General features: G+C 35.2%; 1 protein-coding gene across 1 annotated transcript in view; it reads left to right on the plus strand.

The window, feature by feature from the left end:
* The window catches only part of LOC134684652 (mucin-3B-like), a 62355-nt gene that overhangs the window by 38551 nt on the left and 6114 nt on the right, over positions 1-17690 (plus strand). Inside the window, exons 9-12 of the mRNA XM_063543957.1 lie at positions 316-13237; positions 14495-14586; positions 14957-15103; positions 16006-17649. Of these exons, the coding sequence (XP_063400027.1) occupies positions 316-13237; positions 14495-14586; positions 14957-15103; positions 16006-17649 (14805 nt within the window). The remainder of the gene's footprint in view (positions 1-315; positions 13238-14494; positions 14587-14956; positions 15104-16005; positions 17650-17690) is intronic.

The raw sequence follows: 17690 nt of genomic DNA on the forward strand, positions 1-17690 counted from the left end.
AAAATCTCTTTTTATTATATTTTTCCATGTTATGTTTATCTTTTTTCAAGTCCATACATATATTTATATAATGTTATTTAAATCATATAACTGCTTAAAATAATAAATCGTTTAGTACAAGGAGTGTTTCAACTCGACGCACTTTTTCTCATCCAGTTTAAAAGATACACTATATGCCTCTGTTTGTCTGTTTTATATCTTTCTCTTTATGACGCATTAACTAAAGATAGGTATACCATCTATAAACATGTATTGTAAACAGTTGAGTTGCAAAACGTATGAAAGTTAAAATAAGTTTATTTTGATATTTTACAGGTAGCACAACCAATCGTTGCTTTGAAATCAGTTAACACAATTCAGACTACACAAGTAATGAATGATACAATACAGACTACACCAGTAATGAATGATACATTACACACTACACCAGTTATGAATGATACAATACAGACTACAGCAGTGATGAACGATACAATGGTGTCTTCACTAGTAACGAATGACACACTACAGACTACACCAGTGATGAACGATACAATGACGTCTTCACTAAATACAAATGGTACAATACTGACTACACCAGTGATAAACGATACAATACTGACTACACAAGTGATGAACGATACAATGATGTCTTCATCAGTAACGAATGATACCATAAAGACTACAGCAGTGATGAACGATACAATGATGCCTTCACTAGTGATGAATGATACAATACAGACTACACCAGTGATGAACGATACAATGATGTCTTCACTAGTAACGAGTGATAAAATACAGATCACACCAGTGATGAACGATACAATTATGTTTTCACCAGTGATGAACGATACAATGATGTATTCATTAGAAACAAATGATACAATACAGACTACACCAGTGATGAACGATACAATGATGTCTTCACTAGTAACGAGTGATAAAATACAGATCACACCAGTGATAAACGATACAATGATGTCTTCATTAGAAACGAATGATACAATACATACTACACCAGTGATGAACGATACAATGATGTTTTCACCAGTGATGAACGATACAATGATTTCTTCATTAGTAACGAATGATACAATACAGACTACACCAGGGATGAACGATACAATGATGTCTTCACTAGTTACGAATTATACAATACTGACTACACCAGTGATGAACGATACAATGATGTCTTCACTAGTTACGAATGGTACAATACTGACTACACCAGTGGTAAACGATACAATAATGACTTCATCTGTAAAGAATGATACAATACTGACTACACCAGTGATGAACTTTACAATGATGTCTTCACCAGTAATGAACGATACAATGATGTCTTCATTAGTAACGAATGATACAATACACACTACACCACTGATGAACAATACAATACTACCTTCACTAGTATCGAATGATACAATACACACTACACCAGTGATGAACGATACAATGATTTCTTCATTAGTGACTAATAATACAATACAGACTACACAAGTGATGAACGATACAATGATGTCTTCACTAGTTACGAAGGATACAATACAGATCACACCAGTGATGAACGATACAATGATGTCTTCACTAGTTACGATTGATACAATACAGATCACACCAGTGATGAACGATACAATGATGTCTTCACTAGTTACGAATGATACAATACAGATCACACCAGTGATGAACGATACAATGATGTCTTCACTAGTTACGAATGATACAATACGAACAACACCAGTGATGAACGATACAATACTGACTACATCTGTGAAGAACGATACAATACTGACTACACCAGGTATGAATGATACAATACAGACTACACCAGTGATGAACGATACAATGATGTCTTCACTAGTTACGAATGATACAATACAAACAACACCAGTGATGAACGATACAATACAGACTACACCAGTGATGAACGGTACAATGATGTCTCCATTAGTAACGAAAGATACAATACAGACTACATCTGTGATGAACGATACAATACAGACTACACCAGTGATGAACGATACAATGATGTCTTCATTAGTAACGAAAGATACAATACAGACTACACCAGTGATGAACGGTACAATGATGTCTTCATTAGTAACGAAAGATACAATACAGACTACATCTGTGAAGAACGATACAATACTGACTACACCAGTGATGAACGGTACAATGATGTCTTCATTAGTAACGAAAAATACAATACAGACTACAGCAGTGATGAACGATACAATGATGTCTTCACTAGTTACGAATGATATAATACAGACTACAACAGTGATGAACGATACAATGATGTCTTCACTATATACGAATGATACAATACAGACTACACCAGTAAAGAACGATAGAATGATTTCTTCACCAGTGATGAATGATACAATGATGTCTTCATTAGTAACGAATGGTACAATACACACTACACCAGTGATAAACGATACAATGATGTCTTCAATAGTAACGAATGATACAATACTGACTACACCAGTGATAAACGATACAATACTGAATACATCAGTGATGAACGATGCAATGATTTCTTCACCAGTGATGAATGATGCAATGATGTCTCCAGTAGTAACGAATGGTACAATACAGACTACACCAGTGATAAACGGTACAATGATGTCTTCATTAGTAACGAAAGATACAATACAGACTACACCAGTGATGAACGATACAATGATGTCTTCATTATATACGAATGATACAATACAGACTACACCAGTGATGAACGATAGAATGTTGTCTTCTCCCGTGATGAACGATACAATAATGCCTTCACTAGTTACGAATGATACAATACAGACCCTACCAGTGATGAATGGCACAATGATGTCTTCACTAGTTACGAATGATACAATACAAAAAACACCAGTGATGAACGATACAATACTGACTACACCAGTGATGAACGGTACAATGATGTCTTCATTAGTAACGAAAGATACAATACAGACTACACCAGTGATGAATGGCACAATGATGTCTTCACTAGTTACGAATGATACAATACAAACAACACCAGTGATGAACGATACAATGGTGTCTTCACTAGTAACGAATGACACACTACAGACTACACCAGTGATGAACGATACAATGACGTCTTCACTAAATACAAATGGTACAATACTGACTACACCAGTGATAAACGATACAATACTGACTACACCAGTGATGAACGATACAATGATGTCTTCATCAGTATCGAATGATACCATAAAGACTACAGCAGTGATGAACGATACAATGATGCCATCACTAGTGATGAATGATACAATACAGACTACACCAGTGATGAACGATACAATGATGTCTTCACTAGTAACGAGTGATAAAATACAGATCACACCAGTTATGAACGATACAATTATGTTTTCACCAGTGATGAACGATACAATGATGTATTCATTAGAAACAAATGATACAATACAGACTACACCAGTGATGAACGATACAATGATGTCTTCACTAGTAACGAGTGATAAAATACAGATCACACCAGTGATAAACGATACAATGATGTCTTCATTAGAAACGAATGATACAATACATACTACACCAGTGATGAACGATACAATGATGTTTTCACCAGTGATGAACGATACAATGATTTCTTCATTAGTAACGAATGATACAATACAGACTACACCAGGGATGAACGATACAATGATGTCTTCACTAGTTACGAATTATACAATACTGACTACACCAGTGATGAACGATACAATGATGTCTTCACTAGTTACGAATGGTACAATACTGACTACACCAGTGGTAAACGATACAATAATGACTTCATCTGTAAAGAATGATACAATACTGACTACACCAGTGATGAACTTTACAATGATGTCTTCACCAGTGATGAACGATACAATGATGTCTTCATTAGTAACGAATGATACAATACACACTACACCACTGATGAACAATACAATACTACCTTCACTAGTAACGAATGATACAATACACACTACACCAGTGATGAACGATACAATGATTTCTTCATTAGTGACTAATGATACAATACAGACTACACAAGTGATGAATGATACAATGATGTCTTCACTAGTTACGAATGATACAATACACACTACACCACTGATGAACAGTACAATACTACCTTCACTAGTAACGAATGATACAATACACACTACACCAGTGATGAACGATACAATGATTTCTTCATTAGTGACTAATGATACAATACAGACTACACAAGTGATGAACGATACAATGATGTCTTCACTAGTTACGAAGGATACAATACAGATCACACCAGTGATGAACGATACAATGATGTCTTCACTAGTTACGAATGATACAATACAGATCACACCAGTGATGAACGATACAATGATGTCTTCACTAGTTACGAATGATACAATACAGATCACACCACTGATGAACGATACAATGATGTCTTCACTAGTTACGAATGATACAATACGAACAACACCAGTGATGAACGATACAATACTGACTACATCTGTGAAGAACGATACAATACTGACTACACCAGGTATGAATGATACAATACAGACTACACCAGTGATGAACGATACAATGATGTCTTCACTAGTTACGAATGATACAATACAAACAACACCAGTGATGAACGATACAATACAGACTACACCAGTGATGAACGGTACAATGATGTCTCCATTAGTAACGAAAGATACAATACAGACTACATCTGTGATGAACGATACAATACAGACTACACCAGTGATGAACGGTACAATGATGTCTTCATTAGTAACGAAAGATACAATACAGACTACATCTGTGAAGAACGATACAATACTGACTACACCAGTGATGAACGGTACAATGATGTCTTCATTAGTAACGAAAGATACAATACAGACTACATCTGTGAAGAACGATACAATACAGACTACACCAGTGATGAACGGTACAATGATGTCTCCATTAGTAACGAAAGATACAATACAGACTACATCTGTGATGAACGATACAATACAGACTACACCAGTGATGAACGGTACAATGATGTCTTCATTAGTAACGAAAGATACAATACAGACTACATCTGTGAAGAACGATACAATACTGACTACACCAGTGATGAACGGTACAATGATGTCTTCATTAGTAACGAAAGATACAATACAGACTACAGCAGTGATGAACGATACAATGATGTCTTCACTAGTTACGAATGATATAATACAGACTACAACAGTGATGAACGATACAATGATGTCTTCACTATATACGAATGATACAATACAGACTACACCAGTGAAGAACGATAGAATGATTTCTTCACCAGTGATGAATGATACAATGATGTCTTCATTAGTAACGAATGGTACAATACACACTACACCAGTGATAAACGATACAATGATGTCTTCAATAGTAACGAATGATACAATACTGACTACACCAGTGATAAACGATACAATACTGACTACATCAGTGATGAACGATGCAATGATTTCTTCACCAGTGATGAATGATGCAATGATGTCTTCATTAGTAACGAATGGTACAATACAGACTACACCAGTGATAAACGGTACAATGATGTCTTCATTATATACGAATGATACAATACAGACTACACCAGTGATGAACGATAGAATGTTGTCTTCTCCAGTGATGAACGATACAATAATGCCTTCACTAGTTACGAATGATACAATACAGACCCTACCAGTGATGAATGGCACAATGATGTCTTCACTAGTTACAAATGATACAATACAAACAACACAAGTGATGAACGATACAATACTGACTACACCAGTGATGAACGGTACAATGATGTCTTCATTAGTAACGAAAGATACAATACAGACTACACCAGTGATGAATGGCACAATGATGTCTTCACTAGTTACGAATGATACAATACAAACAACACCAGTGATGAACGATACAATACTGACTACACCAGTGATGAACGGTACAATGATGTCTTCATTAGTAACGAATGATACAATACAGACTACACCACTGATGAATGATACAATGATGTCATCACTAGTTACGAATGATACAATACAGACTACACCAGTGATGAATGATACAATGATGTCTTCACTAGTTACGAATGATACAATACAGACTACACCAGTGATGAATGGCACAATGATGTCTTCACTAGTTACGAATGATACAATACAAACAACACCAGTGATGAACGATACAACACTGACTACAACAGTGATGAACGGTACAATGATGTCTTCATCAGTAACGAATGATACAATACAGACTACACCACTGATGAATGATACAATGATGTCTTCATTAGTAACGAATGATACAATACAGACTACACCACTGATGAACGATACAATGATGTCTTCACCAGTGATGAACGATACAATGATGTCTTCATTAGTAACGAATGATATAATACAGACTACATCAGTGATGAACGATACAATGATGTCTTCACTAGTAACGAATGATACAATACAGACTACACCAGTGCTGAACGATACAATGATGCCTTCATTAGTAACGAATGATACAATACAGACTACACCAGTGATGAACGATACAATGATGCCTTCATTAGTAACGAATGGTACAATACAGACTACACCAGTGATGAACGATACAATGATGCCTTCATTAGTAACGAATGGTACAATACAGACTACACCAGTGATGAACGATACAATGATGTCTTCACTAGTTACGAATGGTACTATACTGACTACACCATATATAAACGATACAATACTGACTACATCTGTGAAGAACGATACAATACTGACTACACCAGTGATGAACGATACAATGATGTCTCCATCAGTAACGAATGATACCATAAAGACTACAGCAGTGATGAACGATACAATGATGCCATCACTAGTGATGAATGATACAATACAGACTACACCAGTGATGAACGATACAATGATGTCTTCACTAGTAACGAGTGATAAAATACAGATCACACCAGTTATGAACGATACAATTATGTTTTCACCAGTGATGAACGATACAATGATGTATTCATTAGAAACAAATGATACAATACAGACTACACCAGTGATGAACGATACAATGATGTCTTCACTAGTAACGAGTGATAAAATACAGATCACACCAGTGATAAACGATACAATGATGTCTTCATTAGAAACGAATGATACAATACATACTACACCAGTGATGAACGATACAATGATGTTTTCACCAGTGATGAACGATACAATGATTTCTTCATTAGTAACGAATGATACAATACAGACTACACCAGGGATGAACGATACAATGATGTCTTCACTAGTTACGAATTATACAATACTGACTACACCAGTGATGAACGATACAATGATGTCTTCACTAGTTACGAATGGTACAATACTGACTACACCAGTGGTAAACGATACAATAATGACTTCATCTGTAAAGAATGATACAATACTGACTACACCAGTGATGAACTTTACAATGATGTCTTCACCAGTGATGAACGATACAATGATGTCTTCATTAGTAACGAATGATACAATACACACTACACCACTGATGAACAATACAATACTACCTTCACTAGTAACGAATGATACAATACACACTACACCAGTGATGAACGATACAATGATTTCTTCATTAGTGACTAATGATACAATACAGACTACACAAGTGATGAACGATACAATGATGTCTTCACTAGTTACGAATGATACAATACACACTACACCACTGATGAACAATACAATACTACCTTCACTAGTAACGAATGATACAATACACACTACACCAGTGATGAACGATACAATGATTTCTTCATTAGTGACTAATGATACAATACAGACTACACAAGTGATGAACGATACAATGATGTCTTCACTAGTTACGAAGGATACAATACAGATCACACCAGTGATGAACGATACAATGATGTCTTCACTAGTTACGAATGATACAATACAGATCACACCAGTGATGAACGATACAATGATGTCTTCACTAGTTACGAATGATACAATACAGATCACACCAGTGATGAACGATACAATGATGTCTTCACTAGTTACGAATGATACAATACGAACAACACCAGTGATGAACGATACAATACTGACTACATCTGTGAAGAACGATACAATACTGACTACACCAGGTATGAATGATACAATACAGACTACACCAGTGATGAACGATACAATGATGTCTTCACTAGTTACGAATGATACAATACAAACAACACCAGTGATGAACGATACAATACAGACTACACCAGTGATGAACGGTACAATGATGTCTCCATTAGTAACGAAAGATACAATACAGACTACATCTGTGATGAACGATACAATACAGACTACACCAGTGATGAACAATATAATGATGTCTTCATTAGTAACGAAAGATACAATACAGACTACAGCAGTGATGAACGGTACAATGATGTCTTCATTAGTAACGAAAGATACAATACAGACTACATCTGTGAAGAACGATACAATACTGACTACACCAGTGATGAACGGTACAATGATGTCTTCATTAGTAACGAAAGATACAATACAGACTACAGCAGTGATGAACGATACAATGATGTCTTCACTAGTTACGAATGATATAATACAGACTACAACAGTGATGAACGATACAATGATGTCTTCACTATATACGAATGATACAATACAGACTACACCAGTGAAGAACGATAGAATGATTTCTTCACCAGTGATGAATGATACAATGATGTCTTCAATAGTAACGAATGATACAATACTGACTACATCAGTGATGAACGATGCAATGATTTCTTCACCAGTGATGAATGATGCAATGATGTCTTCATTAGTAACGAATGGTACAATACAGACTACACCAGTGATAAACGGTACAATGATGTCTTCATTAGTAATGAAAGATACAATACAGACTACACCAGTTATGAACGATACAATGATGTCTTCATTATATACGAATGATTCAATACAGACTACACCAGTGATGAACGATAGAATGTTGTCTTCTCCAGTGATGAACGATACAATAATGCCTTCACTAGTTACGAATGATACAATACAGACCCTACCAGTGATGAATGGCACAATGATGTCTTCACTAGTTACGAATGATACAATACAAACAACACAAGTGATGAACGATACAATACTGACTACACCAGTGATGAACGGTACAATGATGTCTTCATTAGTAACGAAAGATACAATACAGACTACACCAGTGATGAATGGCACAATGATGTCTTCACTAGTTACGAATGATACAATACAAACAACACCAGTGATGAACGATACAATACTGACTACACCAGTGATGAACGGTACAATGATGTCTTCATTAGTAACGAATGATACAATACAGACTACACCACTGATGAATGATACAATGATGTCATCACTAGTTACGAATGATACAATACAGACTACACCAGTGATGAATGATACAATGATGTCTTCACTAGTTACGAATGATACAATACAGACTACACCAGTGATGAATGGCACAATGATGTCTTCACTAGTTACGAATGATACAATACAAACAACACCAGTGATGAACGATACAATACTGACTACAACAGTGATGAACGGTACAATGATGTCTTCATTAGTAACGAATGATACAATACAGACTACACCACTGATGAATGATACAATGATGTCTTCATTAGTAACGAATGATACAATACAGACTACACCACTGATGAACGATACAATGATGTCTTCACCAGTGATGAACGATACAATGATGTCTTCATTAGTAACGAATGATATAATACAGACTACATCAGTGATGAACGATACAATGATGTCTTCACTAGTAACGAATGATACAATACAGACTACACCAGTGCTGAACGATACAATGATGCCTTCATTAGTAACGAATGATACAATACAGACTACACCAGTGATGAACGATACAATGATGCCTTCATTAGTAACGAATGGTACAATACAGACTACACCAGTGATGAACGATACAATGATGCCTTCATTAGTAACGAATGGTACAATACAGACTACACCAGTGATGAACGATACAATGATGTCTTCACTAGTTACGAATGGTACTATACTGACTACACCATATATAAACGATACAATACTGACTACATCTGTGAAGAACGATACAATACTGACTACACCAGGTATGAATGATACAATACAGACTACACCAGTGATGAACGATACAATGATGTCTTCACTAGTTACGAATGATACAATACAAACAACACCAGTGATGAACGATACAATACAGACTACACCAGTGATGAACGGTACAATGATGTCTCCATTAGTAACGAAAGATACAATACAGACTACATCTGTGATGAACGATACAATACAGACTACACCAGTGATGAACAATATAATGATGTCTTCATTAGTAACGAAAGATACAATACAGACTACAGCAGTGATGAACGATACAATGATGTCTTCACTAGTTACGAATGATATAATACAGACTACAACAGTGATGAACGATACAATGATGTCTTCACTATATACGAATGATACAATACAGACTACACCAGTGAAGAACGATAGAATGATTTCTTCACCAGTGATGAATGATACAATGATGTCTTCATTAGTAACGAATGGTACAATACACACTACACCAGTGATAAACGATACAATGATGTCTTCAATAGTAACGAATGATACAATACTGACTACACCAGTGATAAACGATACAATACTGACTTCATCAGTGATGAACGATGCAATGATTTCTTCACCAGTGATGAATGATGCAATGATGTCTTCATTAGTAACGAATGGTACAATACAGACTACACCAGTGATAAACGGTACAATGATGTCTTCATTAGTAATGAAAGATACAATACAGACTACACCAGTTATGAACGATACAATGATGTCTTCATTATATACGAATGATTCAATACAGACTACACCAGTGATGAACGATATAATGTTGTCTTCTCCAGTGATGAACGATACAATAATGCCTTCACTAGTTACGAATGATACAATACAGACCCTACCAGTGATGAATGGCACAATGATGTCTTCACTAGTTACGAATGATACAATACAAACAACACAAGTGATGAACGATACAATACTGACTACACCAGTGATGAACGGTACAATGATGTCTTCATTAGTAACGAAAGATACAATACAGACTACACCAGTGATGAATGGCACAATGATGTCTTCACTAGTTACGAATGATACAATACAAACAACACCAGTGATGAACGATACAATACTGACTACACCAGTGATGAACGGTACAATGATGTCTTCATTAGTAACGAATGATACAATACAGACTACACCACTGATGAATGATACAATGATGTCATCACTAGTTTCGAATGATACAATACAGACTACACCAGTGATGAATGATACAATGATGTCTTCACTAGTTACGAATGATACAATACAGACTACACCAGTGATGAATGGCACAATGATGTCTTCACTAGTTACGAATGATACAATACAAACAACACCAGTGATGAACGATACAATACTGACTACAACAGTGATGAACGGTACAATGATGTCTTCATTAGTAACGAATGATACAATACAGACTACACCACTGATGAATGATACAATGATGTCTTCATTAGTAACGAATGATACAATACAGACTACACCACTGATGAACGATACAATGATGTCTTCACCAGTGATGAACGATACAATGATGTCTTCATTAGTAACGAATGATATAATACAGACTACATCAGTGATGAACGATACAATGATGTCGTCACTAGTAACGAATGATACAATACAGACTACACCAGTGCTGAACGATACAATGATGCCTTCATTAGTAACGAATGATACAATACAGACTACACCAGTGATGAACGATACAATGATGCCTTCATTAGTAACGAATGGTACAATACAGACTACACCAGTGATGAACGATACAATGATGCCTTCATTAGTAACGAATGGTACAATACAGACTACACCAGTGATGAACGATACAATGATGTCTTCACTAGTTACGAATGGTACTATACTGACTACACCATATATAAACGATACAATACTGACTACATCTGTGAAGAACGATACAATACTGACTACACCAGTGATGAACGATACAATGATGCCTTCATTAGTAACGAATGATACAATACAGACGACATCAGTGATGAACGATACAATGATGCCTTCATTAGTAACGAATGATACAATACAGACTTCACCACTGATGAATGATACAATGATGTCTTCACTAGTTACGAATGATACAATACTGACTACACCAGTGATGAACGATACAATGATGCCTTCATTAATAACGAATGATACAATACAGACTACACCAGTGATGAACAATACAATGATGCCTTCATTAGAAACGAATGATACAATACAGACTACACCACTGATGAACGATACAATGATGCCTTCATTAGTAACGAATGATACAATACAGACTACACCAGTGATGAACGATAGAATGTTGTCTTCTCCAGTGATGAACGATACAATACTGCCTTCACTAGTTACGAATGATACAATACAGACCCTACCAGTGATGAATGGTACAATGATGTCTGCACTAGTTACGAATATCACAATACTGACTACACCAGTGATGAACGATACAATGATGTCTTCAATAGTTACGAATGATACAATACCAACTACACCAGTGATGAACGATACAATACTACCTTTACTAGTTACGAATGATACAATACAGACCACACCAGTGATGAACGATACAATACTGCCTTCACTAGTTACGAATGATACAATACAGACCCTACTAGTGATGAATGGTACAATGATGTCTTCACTAGTTATGAATATCACAATACTGACTACGCCAGTGATGAACGATACAATGATGTATTCACTAGTTACGAATGATACAATACTGACTACACCAGTGATGAACGATACAATACTACCTTCATTAGTTACGAATGATACAATACAGACCACACCAGTGATGAACGATACAATGATGTCTTTATTAGTAACGAATGATACAATACAAACAACACCAGTGATGAACGATACAATACAGACTACACTTGTTGTATCAGTTAAAGAGATAGTATCTTCCCCATTTGGTGCATCATCTGAAATGAAATTATTTTCCTCTGTTTTACCTTCAACTTCTATGAAGCAACCCAGTTCAAGTGTGGTGGTTTTGGACAATCAACTTTTAATAACACTGCACGTGAAAGAAAGTGTGAATATCAATAGTCAGGAATTCAAAGACAAGATTGAAAAAGGTATGGGTATGTTCAACAACTAAAAGTATGTTTACCTGAACCTGAACCAACAATGATACAATATGAAAAAAATTTGAGATAAACACAATAAAATTTTATTTTTTGCATAATTGCAATACAGTAAAAAAAAACATATGTAGTTGTGCTCGAACGATAAAACTGTCATTATGAAAGGAGTAGGTCCAGTAAGACCCCTTTTTGGCCCCAAAATATAGCAGTTTTACAAAATTGTTAAAATATAAACTTTTAGTTATTTATTGCACAGTAAAATGCTTCTGCTACATAAATATTGGCTGTTTTTGACAATACATTGCTCATATATCGGGTACTAGTACCATTAAGTGATGCTAAATTACTGGAAAATTCACAATTCTAGCATTTTAGTTAAATTTTAGACGGTTTCTAAACGAAATCGAAGTTGTATTTTACGATAATACATAACATATATAAAGATTGAAGATGAACACGGATGCGGCCACTTTCATTTCAGACACAAACCAGCTGAAAAGTGACATGTTTCGGCATATTTGGTAGATTTTTCATATTTAAGTTGAAACGGTGCGTTTTTTATGACTAAATCAGTTAAAATCTTTCACATAAACTAATTGATTTGAATAAAATAGTCACTTGAGTGTTTAAAAAGCGTTCAAGATCTTTCGTCAGATGAACCTGAAATTTGAGGCCAAATTCGGCTCTTACCCGACCTACTCCTTTAATGAAGAAAGGGTATATAGGGTAACATCACAGTGAGAAGCAACCCAATAACGGTTAAACATTAAGTTATATTTAAAGAAGAAAAAAATTGCAACATTTGTACCGTTTCTATTGCTCTAAGTCTAGGATCAGGTAAATGAATTAAGCAGATTCGACGATGGTCCCTAAACCCTTTCCAAATGTTTACTACTTGTTGTTGTAGTTTTATATACACACGAGACATGTATGTTCAGAAGACGCGATTGAATATGAACGATGGGAGATATCAAAGGGATAGTCAAACTCATCATTCAAAAAAGAACTGACAATGCATTGGCAAAAAAAAATACGAAAAATAAAAAAAAACCTACAAAACACAACATCGAAAAACTTAAGCCCACCAAAATTCAGATTATCTTCGTTGCTGTGGACGTGTAATGAGATCATAAAACACATATTGCACTCGTGTATGTACTGCATGTATCAAATTAATTCTTACTTTCATTGCCTTTTTGTAGATTTACATTTTTTTTCATGTTTGTTTGATACGTATTGTTAATTTATATTTAGGCCTTGAGGAAAGTTATATTGCATCTAGTGGTCTACGGCTGAAAAGATCGATCAGAGAAAAAAGACAAGCAAATCAAGGCGTTGATGTCAAGGTTTGTTTCACATAATAAAACAATGAAATATACTATGTGAGCTGTGTTTGAAATGAAGTCGTAGGCTAATTTTTATAAATAATAGAGGATGGGGGTCAACGAAAATTACACAAAAAAATCAACAAAACTTTATTAACCTCAAAAGTTAAGCACTCGGTGTGTAAAATATAAAACAACTATTATATTTTAATCTCATTGAGTGTGGATGAACAATGCAGAGACAACCAGGTATCTATCGTCGACACAAATGTTTTTATGAACAAAACTAAGAAAATTCCTTTAAACGGAATTGCAGTGTAACTTTGTTTGGAATAAACGTCATATTTATTAGTCACATTCAAATAACTGTAACTTTCATTTTCGTATTCAGGTAACAGACTCTCAAAGAACTAATGGATCATCAGTTGATGTAACATTTGAGGTTCACAAAGATGGCGCCGTTGTTCCAGCAACAGAAGCAGCAAATACATTCCAGAAGTTGTCTGCAGTTGAATTGAGCACTAAAATTGGATATCCTGTACGTTTAGCATTCTGCAAAATCTATATTTATCAAACTTTCCTCTTTTATTTTTATTTTTTTCAAGTTTATTTATATAGATTCTACCATTGTATCGAGTGTGATACGATATTTATTCATTCGAGATATTAAGATATAAAAGTTAAAACATAAGGCTTTAAAATTTAATTGTTGAGAGTTGATAAATATCGTATTACGTGAGATTGTTTTCTTGTTGTGTTTCGTCATCAGGAATAGTTGCCTATTTCATGACATCACAATAGGAAATTCAAAGGAAAGTAAGAATATTTGACGTCATGATCGAAGTTTGACCAATAACGAACTCAAATCAAACGATCCACACGTTGATTAAATAAAAATTATCAAGAGGTCCGGAAAGGGATAAATCGCGTGAGAATTGGAGATGTATTCAAATCATATAATTGTTATAAATAAACTCATCGTAGATACCATGATTATTTTTTTTTTTAAACGCCAGACGTGCGTTTTAGTCTACAAAAGACTCAGAAGTGACGCTCAAATCAACAAATGTTTAAAAGGCAAAGTACAAAGTGGAAGAGCATTAAGGTACAAACATTCCTAAACGTTTTGCCAAATACATCAAAGGTAATATATTCCCCGAGGGGAAATAAATCTCCACCAGCAGTGGCATCGACCCAGTGGTTGTAAATAAACGCATCAAACGATCAATTGAAATTTAGTATAAGAAGTTTGTCATTTCGACGCACCTTTTCTTATTCAGTTTAAAATATAAACAGTTCCGCCTCTGTTTGTCTGTTTTTTATAAATATCTTTATGAGATACTTACTAAAGATAGGTATACAATCTGTATATATGAATTGTTAACAGTTCATTTGTAAAAGGTATGTTCATTTTAATAAGTTTATTTTGATATTTTACAGGTAGCACAACCAATTGTTGCTTTGACATCAGCGAACACAACACAGACTACACTAGTGATGAATTTCATGATAGAGACTTTATCAGTGATGAATGACACAATACAGACTACACCTGTAATGTTTGATACAATACAGACTTCACAAGTGATGAATAATACAATATATACTACACCAGTGATGGAGGATACAATACAGACTACACCAGTGATAAACGAAACAATGCTGTCTTCACTACTGATGCATGATACAATACAGACTACACCAATAATGAATGATACAATACAGACTACACCAGTGATGAATGATACAATACAAACTACACCAGTGATGAATGATACAAGACAGACTACACCAGTGATGTATGATACAATAAAGACTACACCAATGATGAATGATACAATACAAACTACACCAGTGATGAATGATACCATTCAGACTACACCAGTGATGAATGATACAATGATGCCTTCACTAGTGATGAATGATACAATACAGACTACACCTGTGATAAACGAAACAATGCTGTCTTCACAACTGATGAATGATACAATACAGACTACACTTGTGATAAACGAAACAATGCTGTCTTCACTACTGTTGAATGATACAATTCCGACTTCACCAGTGATAAACGAAACAATACTGCTTTCACTACTGATGAATGACACAATACATACTACACCAGTGATAAACGAAACAATGCTGTCTTCACTAGTGATGAATGATACAATACAGACTACACCAGTAATGAACGATACAATACCGACTACACCAGTGATAAACGAAACAATGCTTCCTTCATTACTGATGAATGATACAATACAGACTACACCAGTGATAATCGAAACAATGCTGTCTTCACTACTGATGAATGATACAATACAGACTACACCAGTGATAAACGAAACAATGATGTCTTCACTACTGATGAATGATACAATACCGACGACACCAGTGGTAAACGAAACAATGCTGCCTTCACTACTAATGAATGATACAATACAGACTACACCAGTGATAAACGAAACAATGCAGACTACACTACTGATGAATGATACAATACAGACTACGCCAGTGATGAACGAATCAATGATGTCTTCACTACTGATGAACGATACAATACAGACCACACCAGTGATAAACGAAACAATGTTGTCTTCACAACTGATGAATGATACAATACAGACTACACCTGTGATAAACGAAACAATACTGTCTTCACTACTGTTGAATGATACAATACCGACTACACCAGTGATAAACGAAACAATGCTGCCTTCACTACTGATGAATGATACAATACAGACTACACCAGTGATACACGAAACAATGCTGTCTTCACTAGTGATGAATGATACAATACAGACTACACCAGTGATAAACGAAACAATGCTGTCTTCACTACTGATGAACGATACATTACAGACTACACCAGTGATAAACGAAACAATGCAGACTACACCAGTGATAAATGATACAATACAGACTACACCAGTGATAAACGAAACAATGCTGCCTTCACTACTGATGAATGATACAATACAGACTACACCAGTAATGAACGATACATTACAGACTACACCAGTGATAAACGAAACAATGCAGACTACACCAGTGATAAATGATACAATACAGACTACACCAGTGATAAACGAAACAATGCTGTCTTCACTAGTGATGAATGA

Source organism: Mytilus trossulus, chromosome 9 (assembly GCF_036588685.1).
Source record: "Mytilus trossulus isolate FHL-02 chromosome 9, PNRI_Mtr1.1.1.hap1, whole genome shotgun sequence".
Lineage (NCBI taxonomy): Eukaryota > Metazoa > Mollusca > Bivalvia > Mytilida > Mytilidae > Mytilus > Mytilus trossulus.